This window comes from Tinamus guttatus, unplaced genomic scaffold (assembly GCF_059628265.1).
Source record: "Tinamus guttatus ecotype Peru unplaced genomic scaffold, ASM5962826v1 Tinamus_guttatus_pri_ptg000477l, whole genome shotgun sequence".
In the NCBI taxonomy this organism is placed as follows: domain Eukaryota; kingdom Metazoa; phylum Chordata; class Aves; order Tinamiformes; family Tinamidae; genus Tinamus; species Tinamus guttatus.
Window position 1 is genome coordinate 456812 of NW_028289011.1, and position 24323 is coordinate 481134.

At 55.0% G+C, this 24323-nt stretch overlaps 1 protein-coding gene across 1 annotated transcript; it reads right to left on the minus strand.

Moving 5' to 3' along the window:
- Positions 1-5743: 5743 nt before the first annotated feature.
- On the minus strand, positions 5744-10589 carry LOC148592928 (olfactory receptor 5P52-like). Its single transcript, XM_088533051.1, has 3 exons — positions 10563-10589; positions 8414-8539; positions 5744-6208 (listed from the first exon to the last, which is right to left on the minus strand). The coding sequence occupies exons 1-3, from the start codon at positions 10587-10589 to the stop codon at positions 5744-5746; spliced, it is 618 nt and encodes a 205-aa protein (XP_088389177.1).
- Between the last annotated feature and the right edge of the window lie 13734 nt (positions 10590-24323).

The following is a 24323-nucleotide window of genomic DNA, read 5'->3' on the forward strand; positions in this document are numbered from 1 at the left end:
ACAGCCAGCTGCTGCTTGGCAGCACTGTACTGCTGATCACTGTTCTCAGTGAGCCTGATTCTCCATCCACCTCCTTTATGGTCCACACCAGTTTGACTAGGAGACTATGAGAAACCTTTTCAATGCCCTTGCTAAAGTGAGAGTTTACAGAATCCCCTGCTTTGTCCTTTTGCACACAGGCTTTCCTCTTGAGGCGGGTGGCAACCAGGTTGCCCTGGGAAGGGCTAACTTTACTCTTGTATCAGGTTGGTAGGTGGTTTCACCAGGAAAATCTCCTGGCTCCTGTCCCAGTGCTGCTCAGCTACAAAAATTATTATTTGTTTGTCCTTAAACTCTCTTGAAATTCCCTTTGCTGCTGCTTGTCCTTGTTGTCTCTTGTCCTTTCCTGACCTTGGCCCCAATCAGACTTTCACCGAGGACAGTCACACCTCCACCTCTAAGCGCAGCCTTGCTGGGGTCTCCAGGCACCGTGCAGGCAGGCCTGCTCCATGGTAGGAGAGGGGTCTGCAGACAGTGGGGCTGCCTTGGGGACCCTCAGCAACAGGCAGCAGAGCAGGGGCACATTGCAGGCACCTGGCGGTGACAAGAAGGCAGGAGCGTCCCTCCTCCCTGGGGGCAGACGCCTTCTGAGGGCAAGGGCACACTGGAGATATGGGGGACCCTGGACCCTTCCACAAGGCTTCACACACGGTCTGTTTTTCTCCTGCTTTGGAGGTTTTCCCCACAGATTAATTTTCACTGGTATTCTTACACTTTGCCACTTCTTCCCACGTTTTTCCCACATTTTCCTCTACTTTGATAATTTTCCCATGCTTTCACTTTTTTTCCTTCTCTTTCACAAACATTCCCTCCCATGTTTGTGACCATTTTCCCACACTTGTGAAGATTTTCCTACCCTTTTGTCTTTTCCCCAACCTCTCCTTCTATTCCCATGCTTTCTCAATATTACCGAGCTCTGTGTTCTTTTTGCACTTTCCTTTTTTTTCCCATCACTTTACTCTTTTTCCACTTTTGTAACCATTCCCGCACTTTTGACTATATTCCTACACTATTGTTCCTTACCCATGTTTTTCCCTATTTTCCACGATCTGGACACTTCTCCAATGCTTTTGCACTTTTTCCCACCATTTCAATCTTTTTCCAATGCTTATATTTGCCTTCTATTATTTTCCAACTCTTGCGCTCATTTGCTGCACTTTTCCCTATGCTTCTAGTAATTTTCCCATGCCTTCCCTTCTTCCCCTTCCTTTAAGTGTTCTCCTACACTTGCTATATCCTTGCCACTCATTTCCACTTGTACAACCTCATTAAAAACCTGTATATATCAATAAAACCCATAACAATTTCTTACATATTAAGATGATAGCTATAGTCTCTTAGCTAGGCATGCACCTAGATGGGGACAAGAAAAATTTCTTTACATTTTGATTGCAATTAATAAATGGTATTAACTCCCTTCTCCACTCTTACCACTCAGTGCTGCACCCACAGGGCAGGAATTTTGGGGGTGGTAAATGAGTGTGGGCAGAAACAAGCCCATGTTGGGAACCTAAGCACAAGAGTCCCAAGTGTTTTGTCTTTTCCTGGTGGCCGGTTGGGATTGGTGTCACATGGAGCTGATGGGGTGTAAAACGCGGCTGTTCCCATGTGCTGACCTGATGGTCGAGCAGGTGGCCACGCTGGTGAGGAGAGCCTCAAAGTGGGAGCAACTCGGGGAGGAGGAGGACTCCAAAAAGAGTGAGGAAGTGATGGCCTGGGATGGCAAGGAATAGCCACGGGGTGATGTGGGAAAGAGAAGCTCAGGGAGGGAGCAGTGGGATGCAGGGAGCTCTGCCTTGGGATGAACCAAGAGGCAATCGAGAGCACAGGGGCGAGGACGGGGGTGGCCTCGTGGTGGGTGTCTGCTATGGAGCGCCTGACGAGGGGCAGCCTCTGCAAGGCCCGGGAAGCGCAGAGCTGTGGAGAGGACAACTCGTCCTGCGCCCCAGGGACCTGCTCAGGAGTGGGGCTCTTTGACCTGGGTCAGAGCCAGCCTTTGCAGCCCGGCTGTGGACCAGGAGACGGAGCACGAGAAGGTGCCCTGCTCGCCCCATGTCAGCACCACACAGACTGTGAGCGAGGCACCTGGCCACGTGGAGAGCCTTGAGCCAGCAATGCCCAGGGGCGGTGAGCCAGGAGCACCTCCTTTGGCCAACAGCTTTCTGCACGCAGAGGACAGTGTGCCTGTCCCACCAGCAGCAAGTGCAGGAGCAGAACCAGAGGCCTCCCCGGCATCCAGCAACTTCATCCAGCATGCAGGGGAAAATGCTCCTCCGTCTCCATCACTTCCTCCAGAACCTGCACCAGAGGCCTCTCCTTCGGCTGAAAACCCTTGCGATGAGATGAGCAGCAGCCCGTTTCCCAAGGAAACCCTGCTGCAGGAAACAACAGCAGCAGCTTCTCCCCCGGCTGCAGGCCCTGCTCCCCAGGTGAGCTTCTCTCCGTTTCCAAGTGCCAAAGACACAGGGATGAAGTCTGCTCCAGCCCACGTCACATTCAGCCCTGAGGCCTGGATGCCGAGCGAGGAGGGAAGAGGCAGCCCCAGCAGCAGCCCCCTCCACACCAGGGCACCAGCCCCCTTGTGCCACGCACGCCCCCGGCTGCCTCCATTCCCCCTGCCCAGCCCTCTGCTATGGCCCCACAACGAGCCTTGTCCCATTGCCGTGCCAGCCGCAGGTCCCTTCCCTTGGGACGTGCAGCCATGGGCAGCCTCCTCTGATCCAAACCCTTTGCCATTGTGCAACCTGGGGCACTGGGACCCTCAGCAGGGCCAGCTGATGGCTGACGGGTGCGTGTTCTTGCTCTGCCCATGCAGGTGGCCTTGGAGCCCCAAGAGGAGGAGGAGAAGCCCTCCTCCTGCAGCCCCACACCCGACGTTGAGGCAGGTACGTACCCGCGTGGAGAGCCCTGCTGGGGACAGTGGCCTGTCCTGGCACAGGGGGTGGCACCGAGGCCGGCAGCAGGAAGCGCTCGGGAGTTGCTGTGCCGAGGACAGAACCCCTCGGGAAGCCCTTGGTGGCAGGGACAGGCAGGTGCAGACCTGCACCCTGCAGCCCATCGCCCACAGCTCTGCTTCCCACTACAGGCATCGTCGCCCTCCCAGACGTTGCAGCTCCCCGGCGATGGCGCTCACGGCTCAGGACGGCACTTCAGGCTCTGCGCAGAGCGTTCTGCTGCTGCTGCATCGCGGGGCAGCGAGAGGAGCGGCGCAGCTGAAAGAGCCCGGCAGGATCCTGAGAGCGGGGCTGGCGCAGAGCGACAGACACTGTGTCCTGGCGGGCACAGAGATGCTGCTGCATCGTGTCCCAGAGCACCCGTGTGCCCATTTGAGCCCTAGTTGTCAACAGCCATTGCTTCTTTCAAATAAAACCCTCAGAAACTGTTCTCCCTGTGTCACTTTGTGTCAGGCCAATCTCCACATTTAGACTAGAGCAGGCAATGCCAATGCATCCAGTAATGTCTGGAGGGACATTCGTTTACCAGACAGAGTTGCAGAGCAGTCATGGAGGGAAGGGGCTCCTGGAGGTCTCCACTCAACCTCCTGCTGCAAGTGGAGGCAACAGAGGGGGTTTCCCAGGGCTGGGCAGGACAGAGCCCCCATGCTCTCTGGGGATGGATTCCCCAAGGCTCTGGGTCCTTCCTTCAGTGCCGGCCACCCTTAGCCTCCTCACGCTGTTCCTGGGCACCACTGGGAAGGCTCTGGCTCCATCTTCTCCCCACCCTCCACTTTGGCAGCTGCAGGCAGCACTGTGATCCTCCTGCCTCTTCTCCCAGATGAACAAATCCAGATCCTGAGTCTCGACTCCTGTGTTCTCTCCTTCAACTCGCAGCCATTGCAGGGGTCTCCACTGGGCTCACTGCGGTGTGTCCACATGCCTCTGGGGCTGGGCTGTTGTGAGAGGGATTTCTCATGGTGATGGTGGGGCTCAAATAAGAAGCATTTGTCCCCTCTTCCCACACACAAGGGGACCAGGACATCCAGCCCTCAGAGCCCACATTTGGTTTCCCACCCCTCAGCAGGCAACAAGGAGGCATTGCGGGGCTGGGGATCCCTGCACCTCTTCCTGCCACCAGGACAGTTCTGCAGCTCCCCCTGCCATCAGGATAGTCCTGCAGCCCCCCCCGCCATCAGGACAGTCCTGCAGCTCCCACTGCTATCAGGACAGAAGGGCCACCGATTCCCATTTCAACCTTTGACTCTTTCCTGTTAAGCTACTTTACACATCCATGTCCTTTCCTGCTGTGCATTAATCAGGCAGAGGAAGTGAAAGCTTGACCTGATGCCACTCATGTTCCTCTATGATCTCTTTTCCAATCAGGGTCAAAATTCTCCAAACTCAGAATAAAATCCTGAAGCCATGAGCTTGGCTTATGACACCAAAGAGTAGGGTTAAACATCACGGTGTAAAGCATCTGCAGTTATCTGCCTCTTGTTTTCATGATACCTCTGACATTTTACTCAAGTTTTGGTCATGATTTCACTGGAGAGTGGATGAGATGTGCAGTGGGCACAATGGATGTGGATGCTGAGATGGGAATGTTCCCCTTGGTCTTGTCATGATAGATTGTGGGCATCCATGGAGGGAAGAACAACATGGAGAGATAGGCAAGATGCCTACAAAGGCTTTCTCAAGGTCAGAAACCTGTCTTTCTTGACTCTGCTAGCCTGAGTGCCTTGCGATTGAAGGGGATCTTCTGTTCATAAGCTCTCAGGGACGCAGGTGCTCACCACAGACATGTAAATAATTCCTCTGAGGGCCACCACAGGTACTGAAATGGAACCATGAAAACATGGCTTTAGGCATTAGCAGGAATGCAGCTTTGGACTCTCACTTCATCTTGCCAAGGGCTGTTGGTTGACCCAGGAGCCTGCTCTGCCTGAGCTCACCCTCAGGCTCCCTGGAGAGACACAGACAGAAAGAGGCTGCTCAGGGACACTGCACGTGCTCATCACGCTCAGGATGGACCGAGGCACAGACAAACTGGCACTGAAGTCCTGGGCTGCAGGCGTGAGTGCTGTTGCCCATGTTGGTACTGAGGGCCCTTTTGGATGCCCTGGAGCTTGCCTACAGTATTCACTGGCACTACCAGGCCATGCAGGTCCCTGCACTATTTCCCCTCACTATCTGCCAGGAACCCATAGGTATGTGGGAGATCTGACATCATCACAAATAACAGGAGACACCAACATGTGTTTGTGCAGTATATGCATTTCCATTGGCCAGTGGAGTAGTGAGGCCTACGGGCTGAGATACCCTGAAAATAGTTACAGCAGACGGGGTTGGCTCTCATCCAATGAATCTGCAGTTGGGAAAGTCCTGCCACTCCAGATCTCCCTCTCTGACCTCTCACCTTTCACCACACATGAATTTCCCCTCACCACAGAAACAAACCAACAAACAAAACACAGAAACAAAATAAGCAAGCAAACGAATCAAGAAGACATGTAACCTATCTCAGATACAAGAACACTCCTTTATCGTCTGTCAAGGAAGCAACAAGAATGGGACATTATGTCTATCCCTTCTAGACCGTGAAGTTTAATTGATTTAATATCCCCTCTTCCCTTCTACTTTCCAGCATTATCCTCATTGCTGTGTTCTTCTCAATGGATATCAAGGGTGCAGCCTACTGTTTCCTTTCCTGTATTGACTGTGCTACTGTGCAGAAGCAGCAATGTTTTCTGTGCAGCGGTGGACAACTGCTATGAGCTCTGGGTGCAAGCCCGAGCAGTCCTGACTGCTTTTCTGAGAGCCTCCCCCACCTCCCTGTTGCGCAGACTGTAGATGAGAGGATTGAGCAGGGGTGTGAGGACAGTGTAGAACAAGGAGAAGACTTTGTTGAGCTGCCTCAGGGGGCCAATCCTGGGCATCAGGCAGGCAATGATGAGGGTGCCATAGAAAACAGTGACAGCAGTGAGGTGAGAAGAGCAGGTGGAGAAGACCTTCTTCCTGCCCACACTGGATGGGATCTTTAGGATGGCAGCTCTGATGCACACATAGGAAGCCAGTGTGAGCAGGAAGGGGAAGACTATATCCAGGAAGACTATATCCAGGAAACACAGTACAGCGACAGGTGTGACAACAGTGGTGTCACTGCAGGCAAGCTCCAGCAAAGGATTAAAACCGTAGAAGAAGTGGTCCACTGCTTTGGGGCCACAGAACCTTGTCTGGGATATGAAAAAAAGTGACTACTGTGGTGGCCTGTATTGGAGATGGAAATTTCTGTGATCTGTAGAGTCATAAAAATCTCCCATGGGAAGCAGAGGCCAGACCTTGAGAAAGGAGCCGTTTCCCTGCCTAGGCTGAGCGATAAGGAGCAGGGATGCAGCTGCTCAGCCCGGTTCACAGGCAGCACCCCCGGAAACCTGTTGAAGCTGGCCGCTCGGCTGGGCTTGTAGCCAACTTAACCGCAGGCATCCTCCAAACTAGCTTTGGAGGTCAAACACCCGCAAATGTGGAAGGAGAGGAGTAAGGCAGGACCCTCAAATTGAGGGCTGGGACCCCTGAGTGGTGTGCACGCCTGCGCACCCAGTGGGGAGAGCTGGACAACTAGAGGCAGAGTTTGTCCACCCTCCCCGGCCTGCCTCCTGGGTCGGACTGACCCTGCGTGCCAGGATGCACCGGGCATAAAAAACGACAGTGTGGAGAGAGGCGGGGGAAGGAGAAACCCCTAACTCTGAGGCCTGCGCTATCTCTGCGGGAGCTGGTCAGCAACTCTCTCTCTCTGATCTGCCAGCTCGAGAGGATGTTCGGGTCCAGTATCCTGCCAGCAGGTATCACCTCATGAGTAGTCATCCAAACTTCGCTTCTTTTATGTGCTTTCACCTGAATAAATGCTCGATGTAGTCATCTCGTTCTGCGTGATTATTGCTGAATCCTGAGCCCATCCAGAACAAGGCCCCACTGGTTCCATTGGCATCACCTGCTCTAATCTAAATGTAGAGATTGGCCTGACACAAAGTGACCCAGGGAGAAAAATCTTTTGAGGGGTTTATTTGAAAGAAGCAATGGCTGTTGACAACTAGGGCTCATGTAGGCGTATGGGTGCTCTGGGGCATGACGCAGCAGCATTTCTGTGCCCGCCACGACACAGTGTCTGTCGCTCTGCACCAGCCCCACTCTCGGGATCCTGCTGGGCTCTTTCACCTGCGCTGCTCCTCTTGCTGCCTGGTGATGCAGTGGCAGCAGAATGCTCTGCACAGAGCCCGAAGCGCCGTCCTGAGTTGCAAGCACCATCGCCAGGGAGCGGTGATATCCGGGAGGGCGGTGATGCCTGCAGTGGGAAGGAGAGCTGTGGGCAATGGGCCACACGGGCACACGGAGAGCACCTGCCTGTCCCCAGCACCAAGGGCTTCCCAAGGGTCTGTGGTCTTTGCACAGAAGCCCCTGAGCGCTTCCTGCTGCTGACCTCGGTGCCACTTGCTGTCCCACTGTCCCCAGAAGGACTCTGCACGCGGGTACATACCTGGCTCAACGTCTGGCCTGGGGCTGCAGGAGGACGATGACTTCTCCTCCTCTTGGGACTCCGAGGCCTCCTGCATGGACAGGACAAGAACACGCACCCGTTGGCCATCAGTTGCTGCTGCTCAGGGTACCAGTACCCCTGGTTACACAGGGTCAAAGGGTTTGGGGATGGGGAAGGCTATCCATGGATGTGCATCCCAAGGGAAGGGACCTGTGGCTGGCACAGAAAGGGGACAAGGCTCTTTGTGGGGCTGTAGCAGCAGGGCTGGGCAGGGGGAATGGAGGCAGCCAGGTATGTGGCACAAGGGGGCTCGTGTCCTGGTGTGGAGGGGGCTACTTCTGGGGCTGCCCCTTTCCTCCCTGCTCAGTGTCTAGGCCCCAGGGCTGTATGTAGCACAGGGGTGGAGGGGACAACAGCCTTGTGCCTTTGGCCCTTGGATACAGAGAGGACTCGGCATCTCCCCATGGCGACATCGCAGAGGGCAAATAGTTGGGGTGACAACAGGGCACCACGGCAGGGGGGTCCCACGGGCTGGAGCAGCTCTGAGCACCCCCTCTGCTCACCCCAGACCCAGCTCACACGGCAGCTCCTTGGGATAGTGGGTGCAGGTGAGGCGCTGCTTGCTCACCTGGAGAGCAGGGCCTGCAGCCAGGGGAGGAACCGCTGGTGCCGTGTCATCAGGCAATGGTTGCTCCAGAATGGGGTTGTCACTCACAGGGGGCACCTTCTGCTGAGATGTCTCCCTGTCTGCGAACAGGCTGCGCAGGCTGGGTCTGACCCAGGTCTTGGAGGTGCTTTCCTCCACCTCTTTGCCTTGCAGAGCCTCTTCTCCAGCATCCTCCTCCTCATCAGTGTGGCCTGTGAGCTCATCCTGCTCTGCCCTCAGGGCTCTCTTGCCTCTCCTTACCTCCTCCCTGGGGGCATGGGCATAGAGGCGCTCCAACACCTCCCACTTGCACCTCACATCCTTGAGCAGCTCCACTTGTGTGATCTTGGGGTTCCACAAGTCATAGAAGGAGTTTCTAGCGAGGAGCTAGAGAATAGACGGAGGTTTATGAAGGGGGCTTCACTTCCCCCCAGAATGGCTTCCTCGGCCCCACCAGCACAGGGACAACTGGGCTGTCACAGTGCAGAGCAGCAGCTGGTGCCAGCACCGCAAGGGTTATGGCTGCCCCAGCCATCCCTTCTGCTTACCTGCTTGGGTCGCACATTGAGCGATCCCAAGGCTGTCAGGGAGAAATGTGTTCCCTCATCCTCCTCTTCCTCGTCCTCGCTCTCCTCCAGGCTCTGCTGCTTCCTCAGGAAGGCGCCTTCTCGCAGCTGGGCCAAGCTCTGCCCGGTGCGCGCCAGGCAGCTGCTCTGGAGCTCCTCCAGCGGCTCCGTGCGGATGCTGAGCACGGACAGGTAGCGCGCGGTGTTGTCCGGGTGCACACGCAGTGGCTCTGCTCCCAGGTGGCAGATGATGCCCACAGGCTGCTGCTTTGGGCCCTGTCCTGTCCCTGCTCGGCATGGTGGGGCAGCCTTCCGGCTCTCTGCCCTCAGCTCCACCGCAATCTCTGCAAAGATGCTCTCCACAAAGCCAGCAGGCTCAAGCAGGGATGAGCGTGTGGCCTCCAGTGAGCCAGCAGCAGCCATGTCTTCTGCAGAGCCGTGCGGTGCCTCTGCGAAGGGCAGGCTGGGGAGTTCAGCCTCCCGGGAACCCTCCTTGGCTGCCGGCACACACTGCTGGGCATCCTGCAGGGCAGAAGAGGCTCTTTCTTCCTGGCACACCGTGGCGGGTGGCCCTTCCACTTGAGAAAGCTGCAGCTCTCCCCCTTGGCACCCTGAGGATGTGCTTAGCACCAAGTCCTGATTCGGCACCGCTGCCTCCAGGCGCTGGTCCTTGAGCTGCTGGCCCACCTGTGGGGAGAAGGAGGCCCCTGGTGGAGGTGGTTGCATGGATACAAGTGGCCCCTGAAGCACAAGAAACCTCAGCCCTGTGTCCAAGGGAGGCTCGTGGCTGCACACAGCCTGGCTGAGCTCAGTCTAGAGCTGCTTGCTGAGCCTCAGCACAGAGCTCACAGGGTTTGGGTGGCCCTGGGAGGACCCCAGCTGGCGTCTTTTGTCCGAGAAAAAGTACCCAGGGCCGAGAATAAATGAACTCTCCCCGGAAGAGCTCGTGCCTGGCTATCTCTCCCCAACTCCCCTTCCAAACCACCCTTGTGCTCTCTGTGTCAGTCCCATCCCTGCTGCTCACCTCTCCCTTCGGCCCCACTGCTCACCTCGCTCACGCTCTCCTGCAAGCCTGAGAGCCCATCTGCGGGCTGGGAACAGGCGTTCGCCTGCTGCTCCTTGTCCATGTCCAGGATCCTCTCGTGGGGACCTGACACTGGCACCAAGGGGAGCCGCTCCCTCCTGATCGAGCTGCTCTCCTCAGAGTGGGGACCTGGGGTCTTTTCCCTCAATAAAGGCATGGTCACCATGGGGACCGCCCCCTCACAATGGTCTTGTGAGCATGATGCCACTGACATCACAAAGCCCTGGTGAGTGCCATGGGGACCTCATCACGATGTCCTGGTGGAGACCATGGGGACCCCATCACGATGCCTTGGTGGAGACCAAGGGGACCCCATCACGATGCCTTGGTGGAGACCGTAGGGACTCCATCATGATGTCCTGACCATCTCCATGGGGATGCCTATCACCATGTTGCTACCTCCAAGTCCTGATTCCAGCTTCTGAGCCTGCCTGGAAACTGCTATCCAGGGAGCAGAATGAATGTTCCTCCCTCCAGCTCTGCACTCCCCAGGCCTTGCAGAGGCTGCACTTCTTCAGGTGCTCCATAGCAGAGATCCACACAAGGCCATCACTGTTGGTCTGCCCATTAATCCTCACGCCTACAATCCTGACTGGCTCTCTGTCTGTCCCTCGGCAGAATTCCCTGCATCTTGCTGTGCTCTCCGGGGTTTCCTTTGTCCACCTCACCTACACCTTTCCCTTCCATCCCAGCCCATCACTCCCTCACTCTTGCTGTAGTCGTCTTCTCTGAGTCATTCTCAATTTAAGGCTCTCCTCACCAGCTTGGCCAACTGATTGATGACCATCCGGTGAGCAGATGGGAACAGTCTCCTTCCAGGTGAAATGTGACAACATGCAGTCTTGCTGCCTTCCTCTAAGCTCAGCTCCAGGTTCTCCTCCAGCTCCTGCTGAAAAAAAAAAAAAAAAAAAAAAAAAAAAAAAAAAAGAGAGTGAGAGAAGAAGAAAAAAAAAAAAGGAAAAAGAGACTCTTTGCTCTACATCCTCTCCATTCCTTGCTTGTCTTAAGCTGGTATGAGGGTACATGAAAGCAATATGAATTATGGTACCTGAAATGCAGAATTTAAACCTGAATCCTTCGGACATGTTTCTCCTTCTTGTATCAGTGCATGCTCAGATGTGCAGAGCTGCTGCTGCTGGAGGCCAGTTCTGTGCATCGCTGTGCCAGAACAAAGGCCAATCCAAGGGCACTCACTGAAGACTCCAAGGCCAACAGGGAAATCAGCAGGTTGTGAGGAAGCTCCAAAAGTGCCTTCACCCACTCTGCCCATTGACAGCACTAGCATCACCTTTGCTGGCCCCAGCAGGCCACCAAGCACGGGAAAGGGGATAACCAGCGGTACCAGGCACCCAAAGGCCATGCCAGTGCCGTAGGGACCATGGGTGTGCGTGTGCAGGTGCTCTAGGTGAGCACACCTGTATCTGTCACACCGGACTAGCCTGAAGGACAGGGCAGGATGGCTCCCAGAAGCACACTGCTATGTTCCCCTGTGCTTCCCTGGCACAGTTAACCGCAGTGACATTCCTCCTCTTCTGGGAACTTTCCAGGCCAGCCCAGCTGGGTAAGGCAGCCCCAACAGGAGAAGGAGTTGCTGCCCCAGGGGACTCTAAAGTACCTCGAGGCATGTGACAGAGGTAAAGAGGATGTCCAGGAAGGGCAAGTTGCTGCTGAGAAAATTCCTGTTCCTTCTGGATGAGGACAGCCTTTCATGTGGCCACATTGAGGACATCAGTAGCATACTCACTATCAGGATCACCACAGGTAAGAAGGTTCAGGAAGAGGAGATCCATCAGCCTTTAAGAACATAGGTTCATGAAAAGAGACCCCAGTGTCATGTGTCTCCCATTACTGATTCCTCCTTTCATGTGTTGTGTTGCAGATTACTACACTGTTACAGATAGTTAGGGTCCGGCAGCCGGAAGATATCGCGCTGTATGGAAAGGTAGAGCCCCTAATAGCCAATAGTGTTAGTTTATGATGTAAGCAGACGGATGTGACGTTGTAACCCTTAGCTATATAACACCTTGTTACCCATCAATAAACCCCATTGCCGTCCACCACATTGGTGTCAGCGAGCTGATGGCCCGAGCGACCTGGGGGTGGTCGCCGTGCCGTTCCTGAACCAGGTCGCCACGCCGCTTGAGCGGCAACAAGTGGTGCCGAAACCCGGGAATCATCGCCTGGATGGGTGAACGGCGGCCGGAGCGAGTGGAGCAGCCCGGCGGGGAGGACGCTACCGGACCAACAAGGAGGATGGAAGCCCTTGTGAAGGTCGTATCACAGTTATATAAATATTGGGGGATTGATTGTAAGCCAAAAGATTTTACTCTCGCTGTTGCGAGGCTTTTAAAAATTAAGGTTATAGACCAGCCGGTGGATATTCTCCACCCTGATGTGTGGGACAAATGTACCAAGGTGTTAGTCGAGGAGACGATGCCTTCGGGTTGTGGGAAAAACCTTAAGGCTTGGGGAAAAGTTGTACGGGTGTTGCAGAAGGCTATAAAGGAGCAGGAGACCTGGGTGGCGGTAAAGGACTGTTTGTTGGTCACCCCGAAAACGAGACTTGGGGCAGCCGCACAGACTTTGCACCCCCCAGATGATGACGATTCTGCTGAGCCTAAAGATCTGCAAGAGGGCGATACGTCCCCTCAATCCCTGAACCCCGTCCCGCTTACAGAGGAGCAAAAACAGCCGAAATCTGTTTGGGGCGAGCTAGCCGAGGAAGCTAGGAACACTGAAAAGAAGTCAGAGCTTGGGGACGTCTGGGCCAGGCCACCACCCTATGCCCCCCAAAATGGCGCTGAGCCACAAGGGGAAGGCCGGGGCGAGGATGTTCCCAGCGGGAACGGGCAGGAACCCTTAGATAAACAAGAGGGGGAGGAGAACAAGGAGGAGAAAGGTGGTTCGGGTGACTGGACAGGTGAGGGAGGCCCGAGTGAGGCGCTGAGAACCGATCAGAGCGGCCATTTCACAAAACGCCTCTGTGAGTAGGAGGCGGGGCGAGCCAAGGAGGGGGGAACAGCCCGCCCGCAACGGAAGTGGGCGGGACGGAAGTAGGCGGGGCCGGAGCCCAGCGAGAAAGTACCGGAGCCCGGAAGTGACCAGTCAGTCGAGTTCCGACTCCGGATCAGACACTAGTGAGGACGAGTGGGTCACAACTGATTCAAACTTAAGGGAGGAGGAAATGAAGGTAAACAGAGCTAAGAGCCAAAATATTCCCATCCGGATTAAAGAAAAACCGCGAAGGGGAGGAACCCCTCTCACAGACTGGAAGGAAATAAAGATCGTGTGTGCCGAGTGGGCCCCATCGGCCGCGCTAGCGTTCCCGGTCCGGGTGACGGAGGGGGGACAGAGGGTCCACTCGCCGATAAAATCTAAGGATGTGCAAGTGATTGTTAAAGCAATTGCAGATAAAGGGATTAATTCTGCCATGGTCTCGACCCTCATAGATGGTATCTTCGGGGGGGACGATATGCTCCCCTTTGATATAAAACAAACTTGTAGGCTGATCTTTGATGGAGCAGGGATGATCGTTTTCAAACAAGAATGGGAAGACAACTGTAGGAGGTATTTAGCCCAAGTAACTGGGGCAGCTCATCCATTACACGGCTCCAGCCTGCAGCGGTTAATGGGTACAGACCCAACAATGATCACCCCCCAGGTGCAGGCCCATGGCCTGCGGGCCCATGAAGTTATGACAACTACTCGTGCGGCCAGAGAAGCCATTCGCACAGCCTGTAGAGTTGTTGCCAGACCATCGCCATGGTCCTCAATAAAGCAAAGTGAAAGTGAGAGCTTTACACAATTTGTAGATCGTCTCCAAGCAGCGGTCGACTCTTCGTCCCTGCCCACGGAGGCAAAAGGCCCGGTCGTAGCGGAATGTTTACGCCAACAATGCAATTCGGCAACCACAGAAATCCTGCGATCATTGCCGGCGGGGTCAAGTATCGCAGACATGATTAAGCATGTTGCAAAGGAAGAGCATCTGACCCCAATTCAGGTGGCTGTTCACGCCGCAATAGCCAACGTAATGGCAGGTTCTAAATGTGGCCAGGCCGGCCACGTTGCAGTAAACTGCCCTTGGCTGGGGGACTCGCTGGCAGCGCTCCCCCCATGCCAAGATCGACCCAAAGGTCACTGTCAGGAAAGATGGCAGAGTCAAGTGGTGCCCGCTTAAGTCTATTAAACCAGACCTTCAAAATAAAACTAATGAAAATTGTGAGTTTCTGTTCACAGGACTGGATCATCGGACGCCCCGGTGACAGGCGTCCCGCCCGAGCCTGTGAGTTCCACGCCGACCGAATCCAGAAAACAACAAAACAGCCTCCGCAAGAGGGGGCCGCGATGCCTTTGCGTTATCTTAATTTTGCAGCTTGTCACTATAGGACAGGTAGAGTCACAAATGGGTACTTGAACAGATCGAACAATCTCGAGTAATTAGTACAAAAATAACTACAGGGTCACCAAAATGCTATTGTTAACCACCCTGATATCCACCTTGATAGGGCCGATAGCAATGATCATGATGACACTGATCTTTGGACCCTGTATGTTGAATAAGCTCATGCGGTTTGTCAAGAGTCGGCTAGAGAAGATTAACATCATGTTAGTAGAACACCGACAACCGCTTTAAGCATATATCCACTCAGTATTACCCCCAAGTTATCTCAAGGTACACCCTATTTCTATACCGCGGTATTACCTGTCATCCTCTACCTTCTACATGCCTTCTTCTTTGTGCCTTATGTTTTTATGTCAAGTTTATGATACATAATCTTAAGATTGTTATAAGCTGTAAGAATAGAATAATAATAAGAGTAAGTAAGAGTAACATAATAATAAGAGTAAGTAATAAGGATAAGGTAATAATGACAATAAGTAAGAGTACGATAATAATGAGATAGCAATAAGAATAAGATAATAATGAGAATAAGTAATTACATAAGAATAAGTAAGGATAAGATAGTCATATTTTAGCTAGTTTTGTTATGCATAGGGAGGGGGGAGATGTTGCAGATTACTACACTGTTACAGATAGTTAGGGTCCGGCGGCCGGAAGATATCCCGCTGTACGGAAAGGTAGAGCCCCTAATAGCCAATAGTGTTAGTTTATGATGTAAGCAGACGGATGTGACATTGTAAACCTTAGCTATATAACACCTTGCTACCCATCAATAAACGCCATTTGCCGTCTACCACATTGGTGTCAGCGAGCTGATGGCCCGAGCGGCCTGGGGGTGGTCGCCGTGCCGTTCCTGAACCAGGTCGCCACGCCGCTTTGAACGGCAACACCTTAGGCCAAGTCCTCCTTATGTACAGTCAAGGCTGCTTCAGAAATGGGAGAGGCACATCACCCCAAGGTCTCTGCGCTAGTCGCTGCACCCTTAACACCTTCTATCACTCCCTCCCCAGAAACCCTTCACACCCCTAGAGGATATGAAGAGGAAACGGGCTAAGGGTGACCTCAGGCTGCCAAATCACAGGCTGACCAGACACAGGGACTTCTTCACTAACTTGATGTTATGATGAAGCAGTCCTGACCCACATGCTGATCACTGAGGGATGCCACTAACAGCCAGCTGCCGCTTGGCAGCGCTGCACTGTTGATCACTATTCTCAGTGAGCCTGATGCTCCATCCACCCCCCTTATGGTCCACTGATCCTCTGCAGATCAGTTCACCAAATTGACTAGGAGACTATGAGAAACCTTTTCAATGCCCTTGCTAAAGTGAGAGTTTACAGAATCCCCTGCTTTGTCCTTTTGCACACAGGCTTTCCTCTTGAGGCAGGAGGCAACCAGGTTGCTCTGGGAAGGGCTAACTTTACTCTTGTATCAGGTTGGTAGGTGGTTTCACCAGGGAAAATCTCCTGGCTCCTGTCCCAGTGCTGCTCAGCTACAAAAATTATTATTAGTTTGTCCTTAAACTCTCTTGAAATTCCCTTTGCTGCTGCTTGTCCTTGTTGTCTCTTGTCCTTTCCTGACCTTGGCCCCAATCAGACTTTCACCCAGGACAGTGACACCTTCACCTCTAAGCGCAGCCTTGCTGGGGTCTCCAGGCACCGCGCAGGCAGGCCTGCTCCATGGTAGGAGAGGGGTCTGCAGACAGTGGGGCTGCCTTGGGGACCCTCAGCAACAGGCAGCAGAGCAGGGGCACATTGCAGGCACCTGGCGGTGACAAGAAGGCAGGAGCGTCCCTCCTCCCTGGGGGCAGACGCCTTCTGAGGGCAAGGGCACGCTGGAGATGTGGGGGACCCTGGACCCTTCCACAAGGCTTCAATCATGGTCTCATTTTCTCCTGCTTTGGTTGTTTTCCCCACAGATTCATTTTTACTAGTATTCTTACACTTTGTCACTTCTTCCCACATTTTTTTTCCACATTTTCCTCTACTTTGATAATTCTCCCATGCTTTCACTTTTTTTCCTTCTCTTTCACAAACATTCCCTGCCATGCTTGTGACCATTTTCCCACATCTTTTACTGCCATGCTTGTGACCATTTCCTTTGTCTTTTACCCAACCTCTCCTTCTTTTCCCATGCTTTCTCGATATTACTGAGCTCTCGGTGTTCTTTTTGCACTTTCCTTTTTTTCTCATCACTTCACACTTTTTCCACTTTTGTAAGTTTTTGACCATATTCCTACACTATCGTTCCTTACCCATGTTTTTCCCTATTTTCCACGATCTGGACACTTCTCCAATGCTTTTGCACTTCTTCCCGCCATTTCAATTTTTTTTTCCAATGCTAACATCTGCCAGCTATTATTTTCCAACTCTTGCGCTCATTTGCCTCACTTTTGCACTTTTGCCTACGCTTTTAGTAATTTTCCCACGCTTTACCTTCTTCCCCTTCCTTTAACTGTTCTCCTACAATTGCCATATTCTTCCCACTCATTTCCACTTGTAGTACCTTTTTAAAAATCCTGTACATATCAAAAAAAACCTATAACGATTTCTTACATATTAAGACGATAGCCAATGTCTCTTAGCAAGGCAGGGCACCTAGAAGGGGACAAGAATGATTTCTTTACATATTGATTGCAATTAATAAACGGTATTAACTCGTTCTCCACTCCTGCCACTCAATGCTGCACCCCCAGGGCAGGAATTTGCGGGGTGGTAAATGAGTGTGGGAAGAAACAAGCCCATGTGGGGAACCTAAGCACAAGAGTCCCAAGTGTTTTGTCTTTTCCTGGTGGCCGGTTGGGGGTTGGCGTCACATGGAGCTGAGGGGGTGAAAAACACGGCTGTTCCCATGTGCTGACCTGATGGTCAAGCAGGTGGCCACGCTGGTGAGGAGAGCCTCAAAGTGGGAGCAACTCGGGGAGGAGGAGGACTCCAAAAAGAGTAAGGAAGTGATGGCCTGGGATGGCAAGGAATAGCCACGGGGTGATGTGGGAAAGAGAAGCTCAGGGAGGGAGCAGTGGGATGCAGGGAGCTCTGCCTTGGGGTGAACCAAGAGGCAATCGAGAGCACAGGGGCGAGGACGGGGGTGGCCTCGTGGTGGGTGTCTGCTATGGAGCGCCTGACGAGGGGCAGCCTCTGCAAGGCCCAGGGAGCGCAGAGCTGTGGAGGGGACAACTCGTCCTGCGCCCCAGGGACCTGCTGAGGAGTGGGGAGAGGAGGTGCCTGGTGTCCCCATGGCGACTCCCAGGGCTTTGTGATGGGGGTGGCATCACACCCACAGGCCACTGTGATGGGGCAGTCCCCAAGGTGACCGTGTCCCTGCTAGGGTCTTCACTCTGAGGATTGCGGCGCAACCAGCAGGGAGCAACTCCCCTTGGTGCCCGTGCGAGAGGTCCTCAGAGAGGTTCCTAGAGATGGAGAAGGAGCAGCAGGCGAATGCCTGCACCTCATCCATGGAAGGGAACTCTAGTACGCAAGAGTGCACGAGTGAGGTGAGTGGTGGGGTTGGAGGGAGAGCTGGGAGGCAGGGACGGGACCTGCATGGAGAGCACAGGGGTGGTGGGGAAGGAGCCCTGGGTCAAGATAGCCGGGCAGGAGCTCCTCCAGCGAGGGGACGTGCATTCCTGGGCACGGGAAAAGCAGCCTGACCTGCACTCTCCATCTGTACTTGATGCTGGTGATGTAGCATCTCAAACACTGTGTTCAATTCTGGGCCCATCACTAGAAAAACTAAAAATAAAAGCCATGGAAGCACTGGAGTGTGCCCAGAGAAGGGCACCAAAGCTGGTGAAGGCTTTAGAGCACAGCCCTATGAGGAGTGGCTGAGGGAGCTGGGGTTATTTAGTGTGGAAAAGAGGAGCCTCAGGGGAGACATTATTGCTCTGCACAACAACCTGAGAGGTGGTTGTAGTGAGGCAGGGTTGATCTATTCTCAGAAATAGCTATCAATAAGAAAAGAGGAAATGGCTTCAGGTTGCACCAGGAGAGGCTGAGGTTAGATATTAGGAAAACTTTCCAGGTGGAAAGAGTGGTGAAGCATTTCAAGAGGCTGCCCAGGGAAGTGGTAGAATCACTGTCCCTGGCAGCCGTCAAGAAATGTGCAGATAAGGCACTTTAGAGCCATGGTTTAGCAGACATGGGGTTGAGGGGTTTACAGTCGGACTGAATGGTTTTGGAGATCTTTCCCAAACATAGTGATTCTATGATTCTTTGATCTGGACGCTCCAAGGCCCACATGAACCCCATGAGCTCTGTACTGAGGGCAGAGAGCAGGTCCAGGCCACGCACAGCCGCACTGTGCTCCGCCAGGAGGTTCCCTTCGACACGAGGCTGGGGTTTCCCGTCATTTGGAGCTGCTCGTACCAACACAAGTGTCCCCATCACGGGCCTCCTTCTCCCCACAGGTGGGCCAGCAGGAGCTGCCCGCAGCAGTGCAGCGCAGCGGGAGCCCGGCTTCGTCCCACCAAAGGGACCGGCTGTCACCACTGCCCGGCCCTCAGGGCTCACACACCTGTGAACACGGCATCACACAGGTACAGAGCTGAGCGGCGGTGGAGGCCGAGCCTCTGCCTGAGTCCCCATGGGGCCGAGAAGCAGGCGGGACCTGCTGGGAGACACCAGGAGGTCTCTGTGCCCGGCAGGCCGAGCGCTGCTCTGCACGGCAGCCTGCACGCACCCGCCTCGGGCTCTCCGAGGAGCTGCCTTTGCCCAAGGCTTGCCCATAGGCACGAGTCCTCTCCCCAGGCAGCCTTTGGGAGCAGGGCAGCAGCCACCTGCATGGCAGAGCCATCGTCAAGGGGGTCAGAGGCTGCTGGAGGTTTCCAGTTGGAAATAATGGAGGGACAGAACAAGGATGGCAGTAAGGACTGCCTTTGTGGTGGCCTTCATTGCAGGTTGTGGAGGAGAAGGCCAGCGATGTCCCCTCCACGGTGCAAGAGCCGCAGCCCTCCACCAGCCTTGCAAGGCCTCAGGAAACGCCATCGCCCTCTCCACGGGAGCCAGCACAGCCTGATTCCAACAGAGCTAGGATGGAGCTCGCTGTACCTGTGCCCCCACACGCACTGGCACGCATCATCCACCAAGACGCCCAGGCAAGATCATGGCAGCTCCAGAGCATAGAGTGGCGCCCCAGCACATCATCTTCTGCACCTCAGACAGGGCCTGATCCCTACAGTCATCGGGGACAATTCCAGTGCAGCATTCCTAGCTGGCCGAGCTGGCCTAGCGGACTAAGCTGCCCAAGTGGGCCAGTGAGAGTACGGACATCACGGACACAGCAGCAGCCCTTGGAGATCACGTGCCACCTCCAAGGAAGGCCAGTGCACGTGCATGAAGACAACACTGCACGCTACCTGGCTGTGCTCAGCATCAGAACAGAGCCGCTGGAGGAGCTGGAGAGGAGCTGCCTGCAGCGCACTGGACAGAGCTTGGCCCAGCTCCGAGAAGGAGCTTTTCCAATGAGGGAGCAGAACCTGAGAGAGAGGCAGGACGAGCAGGAGGAGGGCCGTGGCAACCGTTTCTCCCTGACGCTGGCAGGATCACTCAATGCCAAACCCAAGGAGGTGAGTGCCAGGGAGTGCTGAGCCATGGGGGAGCCCTCCCAGAGCTGTGGCCAGCAGCTGTGCCGCGCCGTGCGGGACAGCCGGCTTGTCAAAGCACTGTCGGAGCCCCACGAGGCCTTTCCTCCCTTAACAAACCTCCCTCTCTCCTTCCAGCTCCTCGCCAGAAACTCCTTCTATGACCTCTGGAGACCAGAGATCACGCGAGTGGAGCTCCTCAAAGGCGCAAGCTGCAAGTGGGAGGTGCTGGAGCGGCTCTATGCTCATGCCCCAACCCGGGAGGCGCCGAGAGGCCTGGGAGCACTGCAGGAGGAGAGAGTAGAGGACACTGATGACGAGGAGGAGGATGGGGAAGAGGAGGTGGAGGAAATTAACTCTTTGACCTGGGTCAGAGCCAGCCTTTGCAGCCCAGCTGTGAACCAGGAGATGGAGCACGAGAAGGTGCCCTGCTCGCCCCATGTCAGCACCACAGAGACTGTGAGCGAGGCACCTGGCCACGTGGAGAGCCTTGAGCCAGCAATGCCCAGGGGCGGTGAGCCAGGAGCACCTCCTTTGGCCAACAGCTTTCTGCACGCAGAGGACAGCGTGCCTGTCCCACCAGCAGCAAGTGCAGGAGCAGAACCAGAGGCCTCCCCGGCATCCAGCAACTTCATCCAGCATGCAGGGGAAAATGCTCCTCCGTCTCCATCACTTCCTCCAGAACCTGCACCAGAGGCCTCTCCTTCGGCTGAAAACCCTTGCGATGAGATGAGCAGCCGCCCGTCTCCCAAGGAAACCCTGCTGCAGGAAACAACAGCAGCAGCTTCTCCCCCAGCTGCAGGCCCTGCTGCCCAGGTGATCAAGCAGCACCTCCCCTGTCCTCACCATCCCCGGGAGCTGCCGTGGGAGCTGTGTGGGGGGTGCCCAGAGTTACCCCATTTCCTTGGAGCCCCCCTGCCCATGGCATCCCACTGTCACCCCCAGGCATTTATCCTCTGCCATGTCTCCATGGGGAGATGCCGGCTTCTCTCCGTTTCCAAGTGCCGAAGACACAGGGATGAAGTCTGCTCCAGCCCACGTCACATTCAGCCCTGGGGTCTGGATGCCAAGTGAGGAGGGAAGAGGCAGCCCCAGCAGCAGCCCCCTCCACACCAGGGCACGAGCCCCCTTGTGCCACGCACGCCCCCGGCTGCCTTCCTTTTCCCCTGCCCAGCCCTCTGCTATGGCCCCACAACGAGCCTTGTCCCATTGCCGTGCCAGCCGCAGGTCCCTTCCCTTGGGACATGCAGCCATGGGCAGCCTCCTCTGACCCAAACCCTTTGCCATTGTGCAACCTGGGGCACTGGGACCCTCAGCAGGGCCAGCTGATGGCTAACGGGTGCGTGTTCTTGCTCTGCCCATGCAGGTGGCCTTGGAGCCCCAAGAGGAGGAGGAGAAGCCCTCCTCCTGCAGCCCCACACCTGACGTTGAGGCAGGTACGTACCCGCGTGGAGAGCCCTGCTGGGGACAGTGGGCCTGTCCTGGCACAGGGGGTGGCACCGAGGCCGGCAGCAGGAAGCGGTCGGGAGTTGCTGTGCCGAGGACAGAACCCCTCGGGAAGCCCTTGGTGGCAGGGACAGGCAGGTGCAGCCCTGCACCCTGCAGCCCATCGCCCACAGCTCTGCTTCCCACCACAGGCATCGCCGCCCTCCCAGACGTTGCAGCTCCCCGGCGATGGCGCTCACGGCTCAGGACGGCGCTTCGAGCTCTGCGCAGAGCATTCTGCTGCTGCTGCATCCCGGGACAGCGAGAGGAGCAGCGAGCGGATGCATGTTCCAGACAGGGACCCTGAGATGGGGGCTGGAGCAGAGCCGAGAGACAGAGCAACGGATGCTGTGTCCTGAGGGCTACAGAGATGCTGCCCTGTTGTGTCCTATAGCACCCATGTGCCCAGAGAAACCAAACTCGCCAACATCGCCCGCAGCCATCGCTTGCTTCAAATAAACCCCTTTTGTAGCTTTTTCTCCCCGTGTCAGCTGGTGTCAGAAAATCTCCAGGGAGACAAGTGGGGCTGTGGGGCCATAAGGCATGGGGTGACTCCTAACTCCACACTGGTCTAGGTGGTTGGGGTGGGCAGGAGACCCAGCAAAATGGGGCTCCCCGTCACTGATACTGCTGGCACGCATCTGTGCTCTTGACTGGTTCTCAGAGTGACCCCAGGGCTCTTGCAGTAGCAGCAGATTAGGTGAAACACCACGCGGGGAGTGTTCCTCGGACGCCAGGTCTCTCACGATCAGGAGATCCGTTACCCTGACTGCCTGCAGCCCCTCAGGGCAGCCCCTCTCCCCTGCACAGCACAGGGGTCCTGGCTCTGGGGCTCCTCAAGCGTCTCCAGTGGCAGAGTGGCCTGCCCAAGCTGAAACCCATGGGAACAGTTTTGTATTTATTGTCCCCACAAGCTCATCACTGCTTCTTTGCTTTGCTCTGGAGTCACTGCCTCTTTGCTTTGCTCTGGAGATGTCTCTGCTGCACAGAGAGCCTTTTCCCAGGTCTGTGAGCCCATGCTGCCCTGGCCGTTCCTGCACCCCTCTCCTGTGCTCCCTGCAGCATCCTGGGCTGGCAGTGCTGCTCTGTAGGGTGAGCAGCTGTGGGGACACAGGGTGACTCCACACTGGCCATGATGGTCAGGGCAGAGCCAGCTGGACCACAGTCACTGCAACTGACCACCTCCTCCCCAGGGTGTGTGACTGTGGAGGATGCTTGGAGAAATCCCAGGGTATTTCACATGACTCAGGATGTGTTTGGAGGTGTGATTAGACCCAGGCTGCTGCCACTCCTGAGAGCCCTGATTTGGGGCACTGCTCGGTTTGGCTCTTTACTCTTGGGTGACTCCACGTGGTTTTGTGAGTTTCCACTCAAAACCTGACCCAGACACGTGTTGCCCCTGGAGATCCCTTCTGCTCTCCAGGTGGTTATCCCTTCTTGAAGGTTATCCCTTCTTGAAGAATAGACATCTGTCACCAGTCTGTTACTATTTGGGACAGTCCCTGGGAGATACTTCTTGAGCACTCATCCTCTCCAGGGCACTGGGCACCCACAAGCGGCATCTGAATCCAACCCTCATTCCCCTCGCTATACGAGCTGATGCCCCTTGGCTCATGCACACCCAGGCATGGCAAGAGGGTCTTTATGGGTGCAATTCACTGAGCACATTCTTGACTCCAGCTTGGGAAGAAGAGCCCAGCCTTCAGGCACAGTGCAGACAAAATCCCCTTTTATTACAGAGATGTCATTTGAGAGAGCAGCTGTGACACAGTGAGGGCAGATTGAAGGACGGCCTCTGGATCAGACAGACTGAGTTTGTGCCTCAGGGGAAGGAGGATAAATACAAATCGTAGAATCATAGAATGCTCAAGGTTGGAAGGGACCTCTAGAGGTCAAAGCAGGGTCAGCTAGAGCACGTGGCACAGGACTGCATCCAAGCGAGTTTTGAAGATCTTCAGAGAAGGAGACTCCACAACCTCTCTGAGCCGCCAGTTCCAGTGCTCTGTCACCCTCCCAGTCAAGAATTTTTTCCTTAAGTTCCTGTGGAACATTTGATGCTTCAGTTTCCGGCCGTTTCCTCTAGTTCTGTTGGTGGCCACCACTGAAAAGAGGCCAGCACCATCCTCCTCACTGCCTCCCGTGAGGTACTTATAGACATTGCTCAGGTCCCCTCTCAGCTTTCTCTTCTCCAGGCTGAACAGGCCCAGCTCCCTCAGCCTCTCCTCATAGGGCAGATGTTCCAGGCCCCTGATCATCCTTGTGGCCCTGCGCTGGACTCTCTCCAGCAGCTCCACATCCCTCTTCTACTGTGGAGCCCAGAACTGGACACAATACTCCAGATGTGGCCTCACCAGGGCTGAGTAGAGGGGCAGGATCACCTCCCTCGACCTGCTGGAGATGCTCTTCTTAATGCACTCCAGGATCCCATTGGCCTTCTTGGCCACTAGGGCGCACTGCTGCCTCATGGTCAACTTGTCGTCCACCATGACACCCAGGTCTTTCTCTGCAGAGCTACCCTCCAGAAGGTCAGTCCCCAACCTGTACTGGTGTCTGGGGTTATTCCTCCCCAGGTGCAGAACCTTGCACTTGGCCTTGTTGAATTGCATGAGGTTTTTCACTGCCCAGTTGTCCAGTCTGTCCAGGTCCCTCTGGATGGCAGCGCAGCCCTCTGGCGTATCGGCTAATCCTCCCAGTTGGGTATCATCAGCAAACTTGCTGAGGGAGCGCTCTGTGCCTTCATCCAGGTCATTGATGAATAAATTGAACAGGACTGGACCAAGGACTGACTCCTAGAGGGGACACCGCTAGCTACAGACCTCCAACTAGGCTCCACACCACTGATCACCACCCTCTGATCTCTGAAAAGCGAGCAGCTTACGACTTTGTTCTTTCTGTAAGTTATAAAAGAAAGCATGTTCTCAATCCAGTACTGCAAAAGAGAGGCTCTACATGATCATTGCGATTAAGTGTATAAGGCTTAGGTATGACTGGATATACAGCAACCACTCTTTGAATGAGAGCCCTTAGATCTCATTCTCTGATAATCTTTGTGGTAA